The sequence below is a fragment of the Rattus norvegicus genome, chromosome 4, assembly GCF_036323735.1.
Source record: "Rattus norvegicus strain BN/NHsdMcwi chromosome 4, GRCr8, whole genome shotgun sequence".
In the NCBI taxonomy this organism is placed as follows: Eukaryota; Metazoa; Chordata; class Mammalia; order Rodentia; family Muridae; genus Rattus; species Rattus norvegicus.
This window is the reverse complement of record NC_086022.1, coordinates 181911494-181933571: the sequence shown is the minus strand read 5'-3', so window position 1 is coordinate 181933571 and position 22078 is coordinate 181911494. Positions and strand designations below refer to the sequence as shown.

The following is a 22078-nucleotide window of genomic DNA, read 5'->3' as shown; positions in this document are numbered from 1 at the left end:
TATCTCCTTTCCTTTTGGCAGCCTTGAGGGCCCCAGCCTTCTCCCCGTGTCCGAGTGGACGAGTCATCGAAGCTGTGATTCCCACAGACCCAAGCGTGGATGCTACTCGAAGGAGTAACTTTTCATCAACAGCCAAGCGGCCAGAGGAGAGAAAGGATGTATACATTTGTCTGGTTTTATGGGATTGTGGAGACCTGACTTGGAGCTACTGGCAGACAGACGTGAGAATTGGTACCTAAAGTTAAGCATGACTCAAGCACACAGATCAAATGTTTGCTTCTTTGCTTATTGCTTGACCCAGAAGGAAGACAGAGGGAGTACGGAATACAAGGACAACTTCAAGGTTTCCATTAGCTTCTCTCCAAGAGTAAACACCCAGGTAATACCTAGAAACTGGTGAGCACCATGAACTAAGGGTGTAGGGGGTGAGGGGGCTCCTTGAAAGCTGGATTTAGAAAACTGTCACTTACAGAGCAGGAGCCTAGACACTGCTCTTGAGTTCAGCGTTCCCATGAGTGTGGGCTGGTGCAGGGAGACCTTCAGAACCTCCCGTTTGCCAAGGTGCACAAGCCTTGCAAAGGAAGCCTAAGCAAACCTGTCACCTGATCAAGCACGTGACCCACTCATAAGCCTGGGGGTTGGGTTCCCACTCTGTTTCCTTGCCAACTTGTGACCTCTGAAGGATCAGAACTTAGATTATGATGTCATAAAACACCCTCCGCAGCCAAGGCAAAGAATCAGGTGCCGGGTAGATAAACACTAAAAGTAATTTCTATATCAAGAAAGGAAGAGTGGTCCACATGGAGCCTGCTTCCTAATAACGGAAAAGACCACTTACACAAAGCTTTTCATTCATTAAAGGCTTGATTTTACAAAACAAATATTTCTGAATGAGACTGGCAGGATGTCCCTTCTTTGGCCAGAATGTGGAGGAGCTTGTAACTCAAGGAAAAGGGAAAGCAGCACAGCATGAGGAAGTGTTTCATCCTGGGGCAATAAAGCTCATTCCTCATTGTCTATATTTTCTCTATAGTTTCTCTGCGATTTGAGGAGAGGAAATTCTTTTAAAATGGATGATGTTTTCCCATCAACCTCAGAAAAGATGGTGGGTGATTGGGTAGAGAAAGGAAGGAGGGAGAAGGGGGTCAGTTTTATCTAATTAGAAAAAAAAACAACATAAATCAAAGTACTGTATAGATTCCTGTCATTAATGCATAGTGGGTCTATTTTTTGTTCCAACCTTTTATTGGGGGAGTATTTTCTTTTTAAGTCAGAGGAATTTGAGACTTGGCAAAAAGTACCTTTGGGTTTTGTTTTGTTTTTTTTTTCTTGGTAGTGAAGCAAATATCATTTTAATGTTAAACAATCTCGCAGGAAACAGCAGGATGGTTCCTTTGTGAGTCCCTTCTTTTCCTCTCGTGGGGCTCCCCACTTCAGATCAATTAGGGCTCCAGCATCTTTGGGGAAGGGTTATCACAGAGTGTCACAGGCTCAAACGTTGTCTTTTCATGCCATCCAAGCAAGTCTAACAGTTACAAATCCTTAACTTCTTAAAGGACGTTATGGGAATTCCCGGGTTTCTTTTTAAGGTGGGAAGAAGCCAAGTTTTTTTTTTTTTTTCACAAGTATGAAGTTTAAAAGAATCAAGGAATGAGACAAGAGCTTCTGATGAGAGGGGACCCCGCCTTAACTGCTAGCCAGCAGCAAGGCTTCAGGGTGGAGAGGGGTGAGAAGTCCTAGCTGTACCCACCCCAGAAGTCTGTAGAGCATCAGGGAAGGCAGCCCGGGCCTGACAAAGGTCTCTGAGTGACAAACAGATGAAAATTTCCAGCAGGATTGTCCAGAAGACAAATTTCTTTGAGTGGTTCCTGGGTTCGTTTCAGCAGGATCTAGGACCTCGGGGAACCAGTTTACACACACACACACACACACACACACACACACACACACACACACTGGTAAGAACCAGTAGCCCACAACATTCTCCCCCTCTCCCCACCCACCCACCCAGCAGCGCTGAGAAGCTGAAACGACTGGAATAAGGTTACTCAGTGAATCTATAGCAGGACATAGAGTAGGTTATCAGAGGAAGAGTGGCTAAGAAGGATTCTGTGTGCTCCAGGTTCTCTGAGATCACAAAGTGGGTCTTCATCCTTGTTCACACACCCTTTCTAGGATCTGCTCCAGATGTGATGTCCCCAGCTGTTCTCAAACAGTTAAGACCAAAAATCGCCTTTGCTCTCCTGGGTGCTAGGGTTAGTCCCCTCCCCAGGGGAAGGCCATGCCAGGCAGGAAGGCTGGCTTGCAACAGTGCGAGCTTGCAAACGAGCTTGGGACTCTTGGGATTCGCAGGCCACCCGGAGTTCCTCCTTGCCGCCGGTGGGGACCAGGGCTCCTGGACCTGGGCTCCTGGACTCAGGCGGCAGCAGGCTGGTTCAGGAGGAGGAGAGCGTCAGATCGGCCCACGCGGGCCGGGACTGGGGTGGGGCTCCGTGGCTCCCAGCTCCCCTGTGCTCCCCGCCCCCGCCGGCCCGCTCACCCCAGTCTGCTCCGCCGGCGCGCGTTCCTCGGGCGCCACCTCTTTGCGACTCGCTCACTTCTCAGCAGGTTGGCCACAGAGCGTGTGAACCTTCCAAGGCTGGGCTCACAGCTCCTCTCCAACCTGCGCCGCCCCAGCTGGGCCGCTCCGCCCCGCCGCCGGAACCCGCCCTCGCGGCCACCTGGCCCTCGCATCCACGACACGCGCGCCTGCAACTTGTTCAAGGGCGTTGTGGAATCAACTTTCCGGAAGCAACCAGCCCACCGGAGGAGGTAGACCGACAGCTATGTATATATACGCTCTCTGCCGCAAGTGGCTTTGCACCCAGAGGCCTGGTGCGCAGGACAGCTGACTCCTGCGGGACACTCGCGTTTGAAGAGGGGTTCGCCCTGCCCCGCGACCCAGAGCGCTGCCGCCAAGACTAATTAGACATTGCTATGGGAGCCACAGCAACGCGTCACGCATCCCCGACGCCTATGTAAAACGTTCGGTCTTCGCTCTTTCAGAGGAAACTCTCTGATTGCTTTTTCCCTTCTCGGGTCCCTTTTTTTTTTTTTTTTTTTTTTTTTTTTTTTTTGCCTGTGCGGTTTGAGAGAGGCACAGTTGGAGGCGCTGATTCCTACAAAAGTAAGTGCTCAGGGGCTCGGAAACACTTTTTTGCTTTCTTTTTCTTGTTTTCTTTTTTCCTTATAACTTGTGAGATGCCCTCGACATTGGAGTGGCTTGTTGGGAAGCCACGGGGTTCCAAAAGAGGGAGAGGGGCAGTGAGAGGAAGAGATAGATGGAGAGCCAGGACTGACCCTCGGGTTCCACTCTTGCAGGTCCCCAGAGCCAGCGAGCGGCACGATGCTGCGGAGGCTGGTTCAGCAGTGGAGCGTCCTGGTGTTCCTGCTCAGCTACTCCGTGCCCTCCCGCGGGCGCTCGGTGGAGGGGCTTGGTCGCAGGCTGTAAGTACCGGATCTTCCTCCCGGGTGAGGGATGGAGGAGACCAGCACCAGAGGTGGCCGAACTGAGGCGGGCAATGCGGAAGCCAAGAACTCAGAGCCTTCCCTGATGCTCTCAACCTGAGTTAGACACAGTCACGGGGTACCTGCTAGCAACGGGCTGAGCCCAGGAGAGCCGGCTAGAGAGCTGGTGAGACCCTAAAAGGGACAATCAAGAAACAAGTTTGGTGTGCCTTTCTGTAAGAGGGACTCTTTTTCAGAATCTCTGCCGGCAAGATATCTGCCTGTAGGGAACCACCAAAGTTACTTTATCCACCAGGAGGTTCTGAAACTCATCAGGAAAACTGAGAGATTCAGGAGCTGTCTGCGCTTGTGTGTGTGTGTGTGTGTGTGTGTGTGTGTGTGTGTGTGTGTGTGTGTGTGTGTGTGTACGCGCGCGCGCGCGCGTGAATATGTCTAAATGAAGTGGGTGGCAGTTTGCGTGTGAGAAGCAAAAACTTTGTGCCTAGTTTCATTATGAATGACATAATTTTAAGCATATAAAACAGGACCGTGTTACATAACAAAGCATATTATATAATTTAGTAGTAACATCTTTTTAGTGGCAAATGTCCAACTTTAGTATCGATACCATTCAGGAAGGCGGTGTGCTTGCCTCCAAAATGGACTTTAGGTGTGGAAACTTTCTTTTTCCTGGAATTATTGCTAACGGTTCTTTAATCCGGAGTCGAAATATTTGCATTGTGGACTGAAAGCTTGTAGTTAGGCATTCTCAGCTGGCATTTCGGTCTCTGGTTTTTGTTTTCTTTAAGAAGAGTGATTTTGACTTTGAGATAAGCATACATCCAAGTACGCCAGCAAAATACCTCAGCAGTAGGCATGCTTGAATCTGACTGTCTTGATAGGCTACTGGGCACAGTTCATCGATGTGGATGTAATACCATCTAGGGCTGCATTCTCTTAACACAGACTCTGTTCGGGATGGGAAAATCATAAAGTTTAAGAACTGAGCCGTTTGGCTCTGGAGAAGGCATTAGGAGGACTTGCTCACCTCACAATAGAAGCAGCAATCTCTACCTAATATTTACAGTCAGGTTCCTGGCGCTTCTTGTAAACTCCCGAGGGTATACAAAAAGGCAACTGTTCAGCGCCTGCTTCTGGTCTATTCTTATTAGTTTGGCAGAAAAAATCTTTAAATGAAATTACTTTAGACATGTCTGGATCTTGGCACCAAAATGAAACTATTATGAATCTCCTAAGGCAAGTTGTGTAGAGCATTGTACTGGAGATAAGGCGGCATTGTCCCGAGAGCGAGTGTACTGCTGCCTTACTTCTCAAAATTGTCTTCAGACTTTTTGCTCATTTTTGAGACTTGTGTGAAATTCAATTACCTAGCATCCAAATATAAATTCAGATGAGCTGGATTTTTTTTTTAGAAAAAAAAAAAGCACACTTACATACTGTATTTATTTGGATAAGAATTTCTGTCTTGGAACAGAGCCAACTTTTTCTTTAAAGTTGCCTAATACCTATTTTCTCTTTTGAGAAAGAGTAAATGAGCCATGCTTGAGTCTACAATGACGGCATAAAAATAGCACTAAGCTATCCTTACATCTGTTTTTAACTCTTTCTTTGTTGCATCTTCCAGAACTGCCCCCTTGGAAACTACTTGGCAGCTAGGAACTCTGCACTAGCTCTGTTTGTAGGTGAAATATAATAGGGTAGTTAAATGCTCACACTTGGCTATGATTATAAAACTACAAGATAGATACCCCTATCCCTAATGTTAATAGCTCATCACGTCATAGCTGAGGTTTTTGAGGGAGTCAAAATCATCATAGCCAAATGGAGGGTTGTTTTCCTTTAACTCATTATTTTTGTGCACGTGCTGGAAAAAAAAAAAACATTTACGGACTACGTCCCAAAATCAGGCTAGCTCCTTGAAATTCTAACTTACCATCAAACCCTAATGTTCAACTTTAGGGACACTGCTTAAAATGTATTGAGTTTTTTTTTTTTTTAAGTTAGAGATTTGTATTTTTTTAGAGACAGAAGACTATTGTAAGTGTGCTTCCTAAGCCATCGGAAGGTGAATTGTAATGGCTGGCTCACAATCAAATTGCCTACTAGAAAGTTGGGGTGGATGGACGCTGCTGTGTAGATGTATACAGTGGCTAGAGATTCTCCATGTTTGCCATAGCAAGGGAACCCCGAGTGATGGAGAAGCCCGAGGCATCGTTGGCTGTCTTGCTTAGGCCAGATTGGGTCTATTCCACATAATGAAGGAATAACTTTCTACTGAGTCATGGGGATTGGAAGGGAGCTCTGTGAGTCATGCTAACTCTAACACCCTAACCCTGTCTCCTCTGTGGACCACAGAGCTTTTCTCAAACTCCCATCGCTTCCCCTGAGCCTCACATCAGCACACACAAACTTGGGCAGAGAACTTTCCATGTCTGCTGTTCCCTTTCCTTGACAGCTCCTAAGATACCTCATTTCCCTCCTTGAAAACTCCCTCGGGAACGTTTTTCTTTCTAGCAGAACAGCTATGTTTTGACTGAAGTCCAAGTTACCTCTGATAAACTTTTGCCCAATTTTTTCTTTTAATTTTTTTTACAGTAACCAAAGACAAGGATAAAGTATAAATCCACTTATTTTTCCATGCTGGCACTTTGGTTTGTAATAAGATCCATGTCAACCGCTGTGCTATGAAATGTTTACAGATCGTGATTGCTGCCATATTTGCAGCTAAAAATGTTTCAGCATTATCTTCGTTGAAAATCCTTTAATTCATTTCTCACAACTGAGAGCTATCCTGACTGTTCACGTCACACATCTCTGTCATTTCTTATAATCCTTTGGACAATTTCATGGGGCTAATTTCCCATTGATGGTAAAGATATCATTGTGTTCTTCCACTCCTTCAGTGCAATTTCCCAAACAGATATGTGTTCTCCACAGTATTTTAAAGGAAGTTGGTCCTAAAGATACTAAGTAATTTGTCTTAACAGTACGTAAGATAGGGGCTGTGTACCCCACCTGAGAGGTACCAAACACCATGCTACTTGCATTTTATAAAACACAAGGATAAACTATGGTTGCACTTTCCATGAGAACCGTTCTAAGAAAGTACAGTTTCTCAGTTGTGAAGGTGCCATGACTCATAGTGACAGGCTGGCCAACATGACAGACACACATGCCAGTGACAGAGGCAAGGGCAATGGAGACTTGATTCAAATAGACCAACCATAACGGTTTGGCTCCAAACTGAGATAGAATTGAGAATTAACTTGAAGACAAGAAGCACATCAGCCAGGAATTGGAAAATAAATAAAAGTCCCTAGAATGATTAATTATCAGCAAAAGATTCTTTCTAGTGGGATATTTCGGTAAAATATACTAAACTGCAGTGCTTTGAAAGCCACCTTTCAAAGTAATTGTGTCCTTTAAAATGTTATTAGAGGATATAAATACATTGTACCCAAACCTCAAATTTGTAGACTATTAAAAGTTTCCAGATTGCTGTTACCAGAGTAAGAGAATTTTAATCTATTCGAATGTGGCACCTTCGGAAAGGAAGAGCACCTTCTTCATGCCTCATTTAAACCAGGCCCCTGTTAAATTCCTTTTCATGAAGTCATACCTTCTTTTAAAAACCAGCTATATGGCTTAAAGTCAGTCCCCACACCAAACTACTACAAGGAAGCTGGCACTCCGGCCCCACCCCACCCCCCACAGTACACCAAGCTCTGAGAATCCTACCTCCTCATACTGCTGCTGAAAGCTACCTTGGGTGGAGTTGGTCTTCAAGAATTAGGATCAGTCTCCATAGGGTCAATCCACTGTCATGTGCTTCTTATGCTGTGCTGTTTCTTGTCCCCTTGCTGTGACACTCACTTCTGCCTTTCTTGGACTTGAGAACACGTTGGGGACTTTTGAGAATCGGAGTCCTGTTTTGTGGACTTTCCTCATCTGGACTAGGAATGGTCATCTCATCTCCACCCCTCATTTTTCCCCATCTTTAAAATGAGCCTGAAGAAGCTGTTCATTATTCTCTTGTTTCTCTGAAGAGCCGGCAAAGTTCTACTAAAAAGGCAAAAAGGCCCCAGACACTCTTGTGAGAATGAAGTAAGAGCACTCAGGAAGTGGGCCTGGGAAATGCACTCAGATACTTCTGAAGAAAAACCATTTCAGAGAGCTAGGTCTACTGGTGAAAACTGGATTTGGTCTAAACTTAATTAAAAGGTTTAGATAATGGTGCACACCTATGATCCCAGCACTTGGGGATCTAAAGCGAAGAAAAGAAAGAACGGGAGTTTAGGGGAGGAGGGGGACAAAGAAGAAAAGAAAGTGTGAGTTGGAGCAAGCCTGGTGACTGGTGTAACGGATAGTGACTAGTGTAAACCGTAGATGCCCTCAAACTCAAGGCAATCCACCTGCCTCAGCTTTCTAAGCACTGAAGCTATGAGTGTTCACCAACTTCCTATGTCCCTCTCACCTTTTAATTAAAAAGAAAACATTAAGAGGAATAGGTGGATCTCACTGAGGCAGAGCTCAGAAATAGACCACTTGCTGCTACTACTTCAGGGGGAAACTTACCTATTTGGCCCCTTCTCCCTTCACCTTTACATACAGGTTCCTGCTGAGCGGTGTTCACAAATGTTACATTCTTGCGTTAGCGCAAGGCAACGTTTCTCTTACCTGCCTTCTCTTCCCTTCAGCCCTCCCTCAGTCTTCTTGTCTTACTCTCACACTTGGTACTTCAGCTGTTTGTGTTATCATGGTCTCAGAGTGTGTGTGTGTGTGTGTGTGTGTGTGTGTGTGTGTGCATGTGTGTGTGTGTAAGCTTGGAGGGCGCCCACTTAGAGAAAATTCATCTGCATTTCCTAGGCCTCCATCTGTCCCAGAAAAGCTGGGAACTAGACGCCTGAGTTTGCTTCTCCAACAGAACTCTGGAAACTGTGACAGAATCCTCATGGTTTAGGGTACATCTCCTAGTTAGATTTCCTGCAGCAATACCTCAGGGCAACTTACTTTATTTTATTCTTTAGTATATATTTCCAGTGCTGAAGACTGAACTGAGCAAGGGTTTTTTTTTTTTTTTTTTTTGTGACTGAGCCTCGTTTCTGAGCATAACTGAATCATGTGTCAGCAATCGTGGGGGCTGAATTTGATGACCCCTTTACTTTATACAAATGAATCCCCCAAAATTTTCCTTTTCCCACCACGGCGAGACTTGGGGACTGGTTCCCAGGTCCCCCCTTCCTATCTCCCCTCCCTACTCTAGAGGTCAACTGTTCACCATCTCATTCCTTCAAGTAACCCACGGGCAGGTCCTCAGCTGACAACTGTCTTCTCCCCTGACAGAAAACGCGCGGTGTCTGAGCACCAGCTACTGCATGACAAGGGCAAGTCCATCCAAGACTTGCGCCGCCGTTTCTTCCTCCACCATCTGATTGCGGAGATCCACACAGCTGAAATCAGAGCTACCTCGGAGGTGTCCCCTAACTCCAAACCTGCTCCCAACACCAAAAACCACCCTGTGCGATTTGGGTCAGACGACGAGGGCAGATACCTAACTCAGGAAACCAACAAGGTGGAGACGTACAAAGAGCAGCCACTCAAGACGCCCGGGAAGAAGAAGAAAGGCAAGCCGGGGAAACGCAGAGAACAGGAGAAAAAAAAGCGAAGGACTCGGTCCGCCTGGCCAGGCACAACTGGGAGTGGCCTGCTTGAGAACCCCCAGCCCCACACCTCCCCGACCTCCACCTCGCTGGAGCCCAGCTCAAGGTATTGTCTGTCCGCTGTGCTCAGTAGGGCTCCCCTCCCTCCACCGGCCTGGGTCCCAGAGATGCAGAATCCTCTGTATCTTGATCTGAGACTACATGAGTTAGGCCACAATCTCAGTCCCATTCCTGGTTAGCCTGCTAGACAATTTAATTTCCCTACTTCCCTCCCACCAGCCCAATCAACCATCCTTCCTCCCTCCCTCCCTCCTTCCCTCCCTCACTCCCTCCCTCCCTCCATCCCTCCCTCCCTACCATCCTCCCTCCCTTCCTTCTCCCTTTCCTTTCCATCCCCTCCCCTCTTCTCCTCCCCTCTCTGATTCCTGTCTTCCTCACTCCTCCCCACACATAGGGTCTTCCTCAAGCCAAGGCTGACTGAGCTCAAAGCAACCCTCCTGCCCTAGCCTCCCAAAAGCTGGAATTATAAGCATTCCCTGCCAACACAGTCATAGTAATTTTAATCCTTACTTGAGCTTCTGAACCTGATGAGCCTCATCATGGTTTTCTGGGAAATTAGACTTGTTCCTCAGGTCAGCGTCTTGGAAAACTTTCCTGATAGTTTTTTATTTCTTGCTTTTCATTCCTTGTTTTCAAAGAGGAAGTCATTGGTAATCCCCATCAGCATGGCGAGGTAGTGTCTCACATAAGAACTGAGCCATTCACACATTGTTCAATTAACTGCATTTCATTACATTTCCATCTTATTTTAATGCGAAGAAATTAAGTTACTTTTTTGAAACACGGGCTTTGTGTTTATTTGATTTTTAACTGAGCTGGTCTCTACCAACTCAAAAAAAAAAAAAAAGAACTGGTTCTGATATTTTTCAGTCTTAGTTTAGATTCAGTTTTTGCACAAGCTGGCATGATTTTCCCCTGCTAACACTGTAAGGACATCTTGCAGCTGGCTTACCCCTCTCTCACATGAGCAGGGGGCTCAGAGCACTCACAGGTAACAGCTCAGTAACTCAGGTTCAGGTCTCGGGTCTAACATTAACATCCACCACCTTGAGCAAATGAAGAGCCAGACTGGCTTTTGTCTTCTATGACAAAGTACCAAGCTCGTGGAGCTAAGAGAAAATTGCATGCAATTACATGATTTCCAGCCCTTGTTGTGGCATCTACAGATTTGGTTCTCTTTACTTCATATAAATGTACGGGTTTGCTATGTATTTTGTATGGCAAGTGGCCAAGTTTCTATGAGGCAAATGGGGACAGATATTAATTTCATTTTACCACACAGAAAACCAAAACACCTCACAACTGGAGAACCTCAGTTAGTTCGTGGAATTGGGCTGTGCACCCCCACCCCAGCTAGGTTCATTCCCCCTTTCCTAGTGCTCAGACAAGTGCTGCATTGGCTCAGACTTCTCCATGCACAGCCACTGATAGGACCTGCTGCTTTGCTTTTCGTTTTTACTTCTCAGTGTGGAACTTCTGTGAGGTCTGAAAGAAGGAGGAAAGCCACACAAGAGCACATCGCACATCGCACATCGCACATCGCACATCGCATGCAATCCGTGATCACGTTATTTAAAGTCCCCCGTGGCTGTTCCAGCTCTTTCACTTGATACAGACAGGATTACAGAGCTCCAAGGGGGAATCCGAAACAATACTCCATCCCCCCTCTCCCACCCAAATCCATTAACAAACAATAAATAAAACAGAAGTTACATTGTATCCATTGCAGATTAATTACTCAGTGTGCAACCACATTTGAGAACTCCCAGGCACAGCAGTGCTCTACTCTGCAACTAGTTAACCTGAGCTGACTCACTGACTTACCCAGGGTACTTGCAGATGTAAATACAATGTATATATCTGTAGCTCACTCAAAAGCTTCTGCTGAGTTCTGCCTTCATCAATTACCTCACAGTATACATGTGTCTATATAGAACTATAAAAACAGAAGCATCAGTAACTTTCATGAGTGCTTCTTCTTCCCTTTAAAGTCTGTGCTCATCTTCAGGTGTCTGAAAAATATTGACAATCAATGTTCATCAATTCTTATGCCTGGTGCTAAACCTCCATTAAAATGCATATAGCAAAAAAAAAAAAAAAAAAAAAAAAAAAAGGCAGTGTCCTAAGCAGAGCAGGCACAGGTTGAAAGTAGTCACGAAGGGTAAGACCCAGGAGTGTGCTGCTCAAAATGTGCACAGACATAGACTGAGAAGTCCAAGTGAAACCTTTAGATTAAAGATCTTAAAGGTTTGTAAGTGACCGGCCCTTTAAGAACACTGGTTCTCTAAGTCGAGGCTCTATGATGATTTCAGAGGTCTGACGAAGTGGCAGGTGTGAGCTCTAGTAGACATTATTATATAGTTTCATATGGGAAACTACCAGGGAAATTTACCTGTTTCCTCTCCTATAAAACATTCAAAGGAACTTTATATATATTGTATTTTATATATATTAGCATTATGATTGCATTAAAATTTTTGATGTTTGACATAAGATGCCCAGATGCAGTTAGGTACTCATTTCTGAAAATCATGTTTTGGCTTGGAAAATACTGTTAGAAAAATATGAAAGCTTTTCAGTGACCAAAAAACTCAGACTCTAAACATTAGCATTATCACACACATGCACACATACATAGACACACACATACACACCACATATGTTATACACACACATACATTCACACCATACACACACACCCCGTACACCACACATACCACACACACACCACAAACACACATACACACACATGTCACATATAAGTTGTTATACACACATGTACATTCCACACACACTACATATACCACACACACACACGCCACACATACGATACACACACACATACATTCACATGCTACACACACACACCACATACACCCACCAAACACACACCACACACCATACACTTACAGACACCACCTACCTATCACATGCACCACACAAATACACACACACACACCTCTCTTCATGCTGGCCACTTGATAACATTTTACTTGGCTTTTCCAGTATGTACCTTTAATAAAGACAGAGCCAAGGAAAGCCTAGAGAGGGTGAAAATTTGTTCCTTTCTTTTTGAGAAAAATAATTGTTCAAAATGCTATTATTTCCACTTTGTTATCTTAAACTCAATCCAATAAGTGCCACTTAGAAAGAGACATTTTTGTAGGTGTAATGAACAAATTAGTGAATCATCATCATCATCATCATCATCATCATCATCATCATCATCTTGCTTTACTGCTAACATCCTTCCAGTTCCAACATTAATCTCAAACTCTCCCTTTCTCTGCAGTTAGGAGTTCTTTAAGTATTGAAACCCAATCAAAACGACTGAGAGAGAGCTTCATGATACTCCCTACATGTTAGCAACTCTTCTTTAAAGTTGCATGTGACACGCCAAAGTGGTTGAGACTTTTTGACTCCCACACCCACACATGTCTGCAGCGTAAGATTCCACCCACACATCCGCCTGTTAATTCAATGACACAGTCAGTTCCTACTCCCTAAGCATTTCCTTATAAATGAGCGTGTTTTCACTGAAATAGACTTTACAAAGAGAGGGAGCAGGAAGTTCTCAGAGCCCCAGCCCCATGCACACACAGTCACAATAGTCCCCACCCCAGCACTAACTGAGTAATCACACGGACAGAGAGAGCAACAGTAACTCAGTTTATTCCTAGGTGTCTGGTCACTTAAAATAGACTTTTGCTGAGACAGGAAGATTGCAAGTTTGAGATTGGCATGGCCTATCCAGTGAGAGACTTTCTTTTAAAAGAACGTTGTTTTTTTTTTCTTTTGAAAAAATCCATTCAAGCCAAACTACTAGAGACAAATAATTCTTGCTTTTGTCCCTGAAGTTAAAATCCAGTATCAGCCTCATAATGAGTGTGTAAAGACAGCTCAAAAAAGTTGACAGGTCACATCCCATGAACACAGCATGTTCTGGCTAACAACCCCTCCTTCAATGTGTGTCCAGCGAGCTGTGCCCACCAGCATCACAGTCCACAGCTAAATGAGCGTCCAGGCAGAATAAACAGGCTTTGGCCCACTCACGTCATATATGCTGAAAAACAAACTTCCTAGTGAGGAACACTGGTGACTGAGGTCCCAGCTTGTCTCAGCCTCCAGATCCTCCATCACAACGTTTTCCTGACACGCCACTGGCAGACAGCATGCTTCTCCTTTCTCTGGCTGACCACAGCTGGCTATCCAGGCCCTCTTTTCTGTCCGTGCCACACTGACCTCTCAGTTGGATCAAGGACTCCAGCCATAGCTGAGGTTCCCGAGACGGGTGGACTCCCAAGTGGTACTTTCCGTAGGGCACGCCTTGAGGTCCCACCATCTCTTCCCACTGAGATCCTGCCTGTCTCTTTCGCTTACGTCTTTTAATCGCGTGTTGTCCGGTCTGCAAGAGAGATTAATCTCTGGGGGTTTTTTCCCCTTCCTTGTCTTCACAGGACGCATTGAAACTTTCACCGAAGATCTTCCAAGGACACGTTACAGGATTCTGTAATAGTAAACATATGGAAAGTATTAGACATATTTATTGCCTGTACATACTGTAAATGCATTGGGATCAAACTGTCTCCCCAGGAAACTGCACATGGGTCATGTGAATATTTTTCCTTCTTTTTTTTTTTTGCCAAGGCTAATCCAATTATTACTGTCACTGTTACCATAATTTATTTTGTCAACTGATGTATTTATTTGTAAATGTATCTTGGTGCTGCTGACTCTGTTTTTTTGTAACATAATGCACTTTAGGTATACATATCAAGTATGTCGATGAATTTAACACGAAAAAGTGTCTCTATTTTGTGGTTCATTTTGATGAGTTCTGAAATATAATTATCTAGACTGATCTCCCTCTGCGCATGTAAAAATGGCAGTATTTTAAATTTGTAAAGAATGTCTAATAAAATATAATCTAATTACACCGTGACTTACAATGTTGGTTTTAATTCTTTAAGGTTTCTAATCAGAGAAACACAGTACAATTTTTTTTTAAATTCTACTTGAATAAAATCCTAAGCTTGATGTGTTTGTGTGGGCATCTACTCCAATGTGTCCGCATTAGCTTTTAGTTAAAAACCACTTAAAATGTATTTTGTCCAATATTTCAGCTCAAGTCAATAGAATGGCTGAACAGCCTGAACTTCAAGTTGAAAAGAAAGACAAGAAAGGGCAAAAAATAAGCAGAGAAGTCAGGAGAAAGGGTCAAAGAGGGTTGTCCAGAGTTAAAACCCAGAGAAGTGGGTCCAGGACTTGAAGACTCTGAATAAATTTTGCCAATGTAAAGTTTAGTTTGCAAGGGCTTGCTCTCATTCATAACAATAATAAAAGATCTGCTCGGGAATTCTGCTGGTTATGGTTTCCTCCTACAGAAAGAAGGGAGAAAGGTTTGGAAGCCACAGGACATGTCAACAGGCTGTCAGAGGAGGATCACTAGGCTGTGTCTCAGTTGCAGGAGCTCTAATGTCAACAACAGCACACTGTTAGTGCCACAGGGAACCCATGTCCACTGTGAACCTCACTCTCTTCCTCTCTCTACCTTCTGGTGAAATTCTGTTCTGTTCTGTTTTGGTTTGTTATTTTCCAAGATAGGGTTTCTCTGTGTAGCCCTGGATGTCCTGAGACTCACTGTGTAGAACAGGCTGGCCTCAAACTCAGAGATCCACCTGCCCCTGCCCGCCAAGTGCTGGGGTTAAAGGTGTGTGCCACCACCACCACCACCTCCTCCTGACTCAAAATTGTGTTCCTTACATGTGTTCAGTGTAAGATCCAAATCCTAGATCAAGCACACCCATGCTCAGGAATGTTCTGTCAGTAATCAGCATCCTATTTGCTGTCTATCAGACACTTGAAAGCACTTAGGAAGTAAAATGCAGTAACCTCCTCCAGGGTTCTTCCCCACCAATGTGCAGATTACATAAACCAACACAACACCATCTACATGAAACTGTGAAATGATACACAACACATGTGAATTTTTTTGAAAGAAAAGGGAAGAATCAGAGAGAGTTTAGGGTTGGGCTGACTTTATCAGTGTTGTCTCTTGGGTCTCATAGCCTTCAGGAGACTCTTCTTACTATTTGTAAGAATTGTAAAGCTATACTGGCGGGTAAGTACAAGATATTGTACTCACTTCTTCTTATGGATTTGTCAAAGATGGTTTTCATATCTAAGGAATACTCAGAGGCTAAGGTACAATACTCTAGCCCTGTGTGTGCAAGTTCTTTGGAACACCTCCAAAAACAGCTCCAACTTATTTTGTAAAACTCCATCTGAGAGTCTAAACCTTGGAATGATTTTATCCAATCTTTATATGTTGTTTCCATGAAAGATGTGTTTCTATGCCAGGCATGGCGATGCTTGCCTCTAATCACAGCACTTGGAAGTTAAAGACCAGTATGCCTCCATCATGAGTTTGAGGCCAGCCTGTTCTACATAATGAGTTCTAGGATATCCAGGGCTACATAGAGTGACCCAGTCTTAGTGTCTCAGAACAAATCGAGGAGGGAAAGAAGGGAGGAGAGAGAGAGAGGAGGAGGGAGAGAGAGGAAAAAGAAAATTGTGTTTCCAGAAGGCACACTTGGAAAATACTCAGATAATGAGGCATGCTTGCCCTTTTAAATGCAAGCCATCTTTAAGTTTATCTTTCTAAGTAGCCCAGTGCTAGGAGCAGGAAAAAGGAACTGTGCGGATTTCTGTCACCAATTCTTACCGAAGCATTCTTGATACCATCGTTACCTTTAGACACACCCTGGCTTCCCTGGCAGTTGTGCAAAAAGGACTGTAGAATGAAATATGAATATGAAGGAAACAAGATTACCTTCAGAAAAACACAAATAGTCAACCTACAGAAGTGCAGCAAATTATGGTCTACATCTCTACAGCCTTAGATAATGCTCACCAAGCAATGGCAATTACAGTGGGGTGAATTGACCCGAATACTCAGAAACAAGCAAAAGAAGCTAAACTGCCTGTGGAACACTTAGTCTTTATTCGTACAGAGCTCTTGTGTTAATTAAACGCCCAACATATTTATAAATGAAGAGTTAGCTCCAAAGGACACATATACAAGGACACTTGTATGTAAAACTGTATGCTTTACCCATGCTGTCTTAGCCATCATTGTGAAATGTGACTTTGTAACGCAGCTCAGATACTTTGAGCTACATTTTAAGCAAAAACTCAGGCTAACAGTATCATCTTTTAAAAAGTTAAAAGCCAACACAGGCATCTTCCTTCTGCCTTACAAATGCTAGTTTTGGCTTACTGGCCAGGTCAGGTCAAAAGTGCAAAGAAACTGAGCATTTTCTTAGAAGGCAAGACTGCATCACTGGATGGTTAGATTGTATGGGTACACAAAGCAGCTTAAAGACTCCTCAAGCACTCTATGCCTACTTCACAGAAGGACAAAAAGAGTCAATGTTTTCAAATCCAAGTTGCTCTAACACAGTATATAATGGGCCCAACAGGAAGACAAGAGTCAATTGTGACTTTAATTTCTATCCTGTACCTGTCCATTAACTAAACATTGAACGGTCCATCACTGGTGTGTAACCAGCCTTAACGTGCCTGAGCTCATTCTCGATAGAACTCTTATTCATCCCAAGCTGTTACAGTTGTGTAATCTACAGGTGAGTTCCAGAACAACTTCCTTATAGTTTAGTTGCTACTTTCCCTCTGCCCAACAAAGTTCATTGGAATTCAGAACTCTCTATAGACAGAAGCCAAGCCAGCAGGGCTTTCATCTTCTGTAAGTTCTGGAGATCGGATTGGGAACTTGAACTAGGAAGTGTTCCTAAAACACTTCCTGAAACTAAAGATGAAGGTCATCCCAAGTCCCGATCCTTCCTGCTTCCCTTTCTTGCTTGACCCAGAAGGTTTTACACACAAGACTACCACAAAGATTCTGCTACAGAGTTGCCAGGCTCCACATTACTCATGAAATCTCAAGTGAGCTCTTCAAAGGCAGGGTGAAGACTCTAAGTGATATTCCAATGGATTCTGCCTCCATGTGACAGGTACCAACCCACTAACCGGTGTTGCCTCTCTCATTGCCTTGTAGATTTCTATGTCTGAGGTCCAATACCCAACACCACACAGCAGCCTTGGCACAGAAACTGTCTGTCTAATAGGTGTCCAATAAATTCTCCTTTAGACTTCAAAATAGTAAGAGATTAAACAAAGCCTCTGAAGACAGAAATGGGTTCTGAGCATGGGGTGTTTCTGACTCCCACCTCGAGCCCTTCTATTCCAGTAACAGGAAGCCTGGGGAGTAACACCAAGCTCTCCGCTGTGTACCAGAGTGCCCTCTGTTCCTCAGCTTCTGGTTTCACAGGGACTTTTCCAGCTCCATAAGCACAAGAAGTAAGGGCTTGTGTTGAAGGTACAGCAACCTCCCACAGGAAGGGAGGAGAATTTAAAATATCAGGTTCTCTTCCCGTGAATACACGGCATAGAAGTTACCCACAGGGCCCAGTGTGCAGACGAACCATGCTGCTCCTTTGACAGAAGATTAATGTACACAGCTCCTAACCAGACCCACCGCCATCAGGATGTGAACATTTGCGTCTCTGTGTAAGTCCCTGACACGAGTGTGATGTGGATGTGTTATGTTTTTAAATTGCATTTTAATTAAACTTCAAAACATCTTCCTAAGAGCTGGAGGACTTTTATAAATTGGAATAAACATGAGGCATGTCACCCTTGACAAATGGATTGTTAGCTAGAGGCTACTACAGAGACTCCTACTCCCTGCCGAGTACACACAGCCTTGGGGGTCTGAAAAGAAAAATGGTCCACCCATCTTCCATTTGAGTAGGATAATTGATGGTCAAGGACTGCAAAGTTGTCATTGAAAAACTGCTGGGAAAGAGCTCTGTTGAGGTCCATGCTATACAAAATAAATGCAAAACAATAACACGCCAAGGCCCAAGAACTTAGCAGTTCCAAGCTCCCATCTGTCTTCCTTTCATTCATCCCAAGGGCTGGTGAAACCAGGCATCAACACCAACTGCAAGTACTGAAGAGTTGTAGCCTGGCCAGCCCAGCACGTGAAAAGAGAGAGCTGGTAGCCTTACCCATAACTGCCATCTTCTTCTAGAGTTAAAGTTATACTTTGCAGCATTTTACAACATTAAAAAACTACTGTGTCAAAAAGAACAAAGTATCATAGTTGTGGAGGGAGTGTTCATTGTTTTCTGGGGACCTGCTGTGCATGTGCACTAGCATGATCTGTCATCCCTCACCGTATATTAGACATCCACAGAAATGGGATTCTTAGTCTGGTTTGCAGGCTGTGAAGCCCTGCCTTAGAGGAGAGCTTGCCCAGTCAAAGAATATAAAAAGTGTTCACGGTAAGTTCTATCTGATGCTAGAGTGTTAGCAAAAGCTTACCAATGTCACTGGAAAGCTGAGTTCTGCTTCCTTGTCAGTGCGTTCAAGGAAACTGTGAGTTCTGAGAATTCTACTTCCAGTCATTTTCCTGCTTCCTGCTCCCCAAGGGCTCTGTCCTACTAGCTTCTTCAGCCTAAGGGGACTCCTCTTCCAAGGTTTCCTTTCTTTCTTTCTCTCTCTCTCTCTGTATGTGAGTGTATGTATATGTGTGTACATGTCTGTGTATGTATGTACGTGTGTGTGAGTGTCTGCACATGTGAATATGTGTATACATGGGTGTATGTTGCATGCATGTGTGTGAGTGTGTCTGTACATGTCTGTGTGAGTACATGTGTATATGTGTACATCTGTGTCTGTACATGTATACATGTGTGTGTAAGGTGTATGTCTGTGTGTACATGTGTGTGTATATCTTTATCTGTCTCTTTTTCATTCTTTCTTTGATTTCCTCTGTCTCTATTTTGCTTTTCCTCTTTCTTTCTTCAAAGGTCTCTTTTGCCTCTGTCTCTCATGTCTATCTCACACTCTATTTCTGTCTTTCTACCTCTATCTAAGTCCATGTGTTTCTGTGTCTTTCTCTCATTTTCTTTCTTTTTCTGACTTTTCTGTGTCTTTCCATTCAACACACACACACACATACACACACACACACACGAGAGAGAGAGAGAGAGAGAGAGAGAGAGAGAGAGAGAGAGAGCGCCAGGAAGCCCAGGTGTCTACAGAACCCAGGAGTGAGCAGCTATTGCCCTAGGGAGGTGGCAAGGGCGGGCGGGAGCTCTGGCTGGCAGGCGGTATGTAAGCATACACAGAGAGCCACTTTTTGTAAGAAGGTTAAAACATATTTAAAATGGGACCACCTTGGAGAGGAGACCGTTCCCCTCCTGTTACCTCTCAACCTGCTCCAAAACTTCAGTGTTCAGTTTTTCCAAGGCCGACTCTCCCTGCCCCCTCCTCCCCTGGCAGACTGGTTTTCTGTTGAACACTCGGCTTCTTGCAGTCCTTTCACTCCTTTGTGGACACTCAGAAATGCAGCTGGCTTTCCCCCTTTCCACACAACTGATGTTCGTACCCACTGCCACACAGGGACAAACAATGACCATGCACCAAACATTTTGGGGGGGGGGGCAGGTTTCTACTTTTGAGTTGGTTCTGGGCGACTTATTTACTTCTACAAGACACAGAAAAGAGGGAGAAGGGTGTTTGTTACTATGGTATTGTCTGTCCACCTCTGTAAAAAACACTTTTCCCCCTGGTATCCCCAGGCATCAGCCAATTAAGGTGAAAGGCTTCCATTCAGATCTACTTGATGTAGGGAAAAGGCCACCTTCTGTCTCCAGGGTACGGGGGTGGGGGTGGGGGGTGGAGAGTGGACATTTTTCCTTTTGGGAATCAGCCAGGGACCAGATAACAGACCCCTGGACTCCGTTTTGAAAGTGCCCTGTGGTAGGAGAGTCACTGAATCTTTCCAGACTTTCCTGGGAAATCCTAAAACTCCCCAGCTCTGAAACCATGGCACACTCCCAGTGTGCTCGTAAGGACTCTTGAGCCGTTCAAAGCTGGCTGTCATCCCACTTTACACTAAGTGGCTGCCTAAAGGAATGGCCCAAATAGATGTCATTGCCTCCCAAATCAAAACAGAGACTTGGGAAAATGGAGGATTAGACTCATATTGACTAAATGGGGGAGATATGTGAGCCTCCGTGCACAGTAAATGATAGCACAGATCAAACAATCTTGACTTTGCCACAGTTCTTTTGTGTCAGGAGTCACAACAGTCTAACTTAAATCAGGAAGCCTGTGAGCCTAAAGCCAGCAAGGATCCTGCCGATGCTGTGGCCTTCTCATACTGCCACATCACATGCTCTCACGGTGTCACAGGCGGCAGCCCATGGGTAGGAAACAAATGTCAGTGTGGATTAAATGAAACTCAGGTGCCTTGCCCACCATGATTTGACTCCTGGAGTACAATCCACTTGGTATTTCTACTAAACCAAACTATTTATCTCTTCTGTTGTCTGTGCGTTTCCAGGCACTGCTTACTCTTGGGTTAAGGGTTTGTTTAGAGAGACGCTCGCAGTAGCTTGCTGTTCTATGCACAGTCATTTCCCTGCTCATTAGAAGTAAAAGTTGGCTGTATCTTAACCAGGCTGGCTTAATGTGTTACAAAGCTCTGCTTCCGTCATTCTCTACTTTTTTGTTGCTTTTACCATAGGAACAATGTAACGTGTTGTCATTATGTAATAACAAGAAGTTGTAATTATGACCTCCACATTTATGTTTAATGTAACTGTAACCAACCACCACCACAGAAGCATGACTATGTAGAACCAAAATTAGCCTAAAAAATCCATAATAAAAATCCAAACACTGAACATCTTACATGCTGTGGACAAGCACACAATTCTTTCTTTAAAAAATTTATTTATAGTTTCTCTCTCTCTCTCTCTCTCTCTCTCTCTCTCTCTCCTGTGTGTGTGTGTGTGTTTGTGTGTGAGTGTGCATTTTGTGTGTTTGTGTATATATTGGAAGACCACAGTGCATGTGTGGAGAGCAGAGGAAAACTTGTGGGTTCTGGGGATCAAACTCAAGTTGTTGGTCAATGTGGCAAGCACGTTTACCCTCTCATCCATCATTCGAGCTCTTAACAATTTCTTAGCAGTAAGACAATGGTTTTGTGGGCAGAGAGATGACTCGGGGGTTAATTCCAGAAGACCCATGTTTGGTATCCAGCACCCACATTGGGCAGCTGCCTGTAAGTCCAGTTCCAAGGGATCCAATGACCTCTGTGGGTATTGCATGTATATAGTACACATAGATACACTCAGGCACACACATACACTAGATAGATAGATAGATAGATAGATAGATAGATAGATAGATAGATAGATAGATTCATAGATACATAGATCTCTTTTTGTAAAAGCTTGTAGCCTTTCTCTGTAGCTGAGGGTAAAGTGCTCTGACTTATGTATGAGCAACACATACATATGTGTGTACCTTGCTGTTGCAGAAAAGGTATACATATCAGATGTCTGGAGTGATGGCATCATTTAACAAGCATTTCTCATGTGGTAGGCCCATGGTGCTCAAGAAAGGTCCAGAGGCACAGATATGACTTTAAGGACCAGTAGATTCATGATGGCACCCAAATTTACATGTGCTGTGTGCTGTCTACTGGTGCCTCCTAGAGTTAGGAAGGAATTATTTCTCCTCCAAAAGCTGAGTCTCTTGTTTAGTGAATGTGTGGTGTGCTGGTATACCTGGGCTCCCCAGGAAAACTGCTAGAATTATCAGAGTGGATGATACAGGCTATCCCACAACTCTGAAACTTGTAGGTGATTCTTACCGCATTATTTCCTGTCTGGTAAAGTTCAATACATGCACACACACACACACACACACACACACACACACACACACACAAACAAACACATGGAGGGAGGGAG

The 22078-nt window shown here is 44.3% G+C and overlaps 1 protein-coding gene across 1 annotated transcript; it reads left to right on the top strand.

Annotated features, from left to right (window-relative positions):
• The first annotated feature begins 3117 nt into the window (after positions 1 to 3117).
• Positions 3118 to 14172, top strand: Pthlh (parathyroid hormone-like hormone). The gene is given in 4 exon segments (NM_012636.1): positions 3118 to 3166; positions 3361 to 3486; positions 8851 to 9273; positions 13685 to 14172. Coding segments are annotated over 3 exon segments (534 nt in total). The 5' UTR covers positions 3118 to 3166; positions 3361 to 3385; the 3' UTR covers positions 13695 to 14172.
• The last annotated feature ends 7906 nt before the right edge of the window (positions 14173 to 22078 follow it).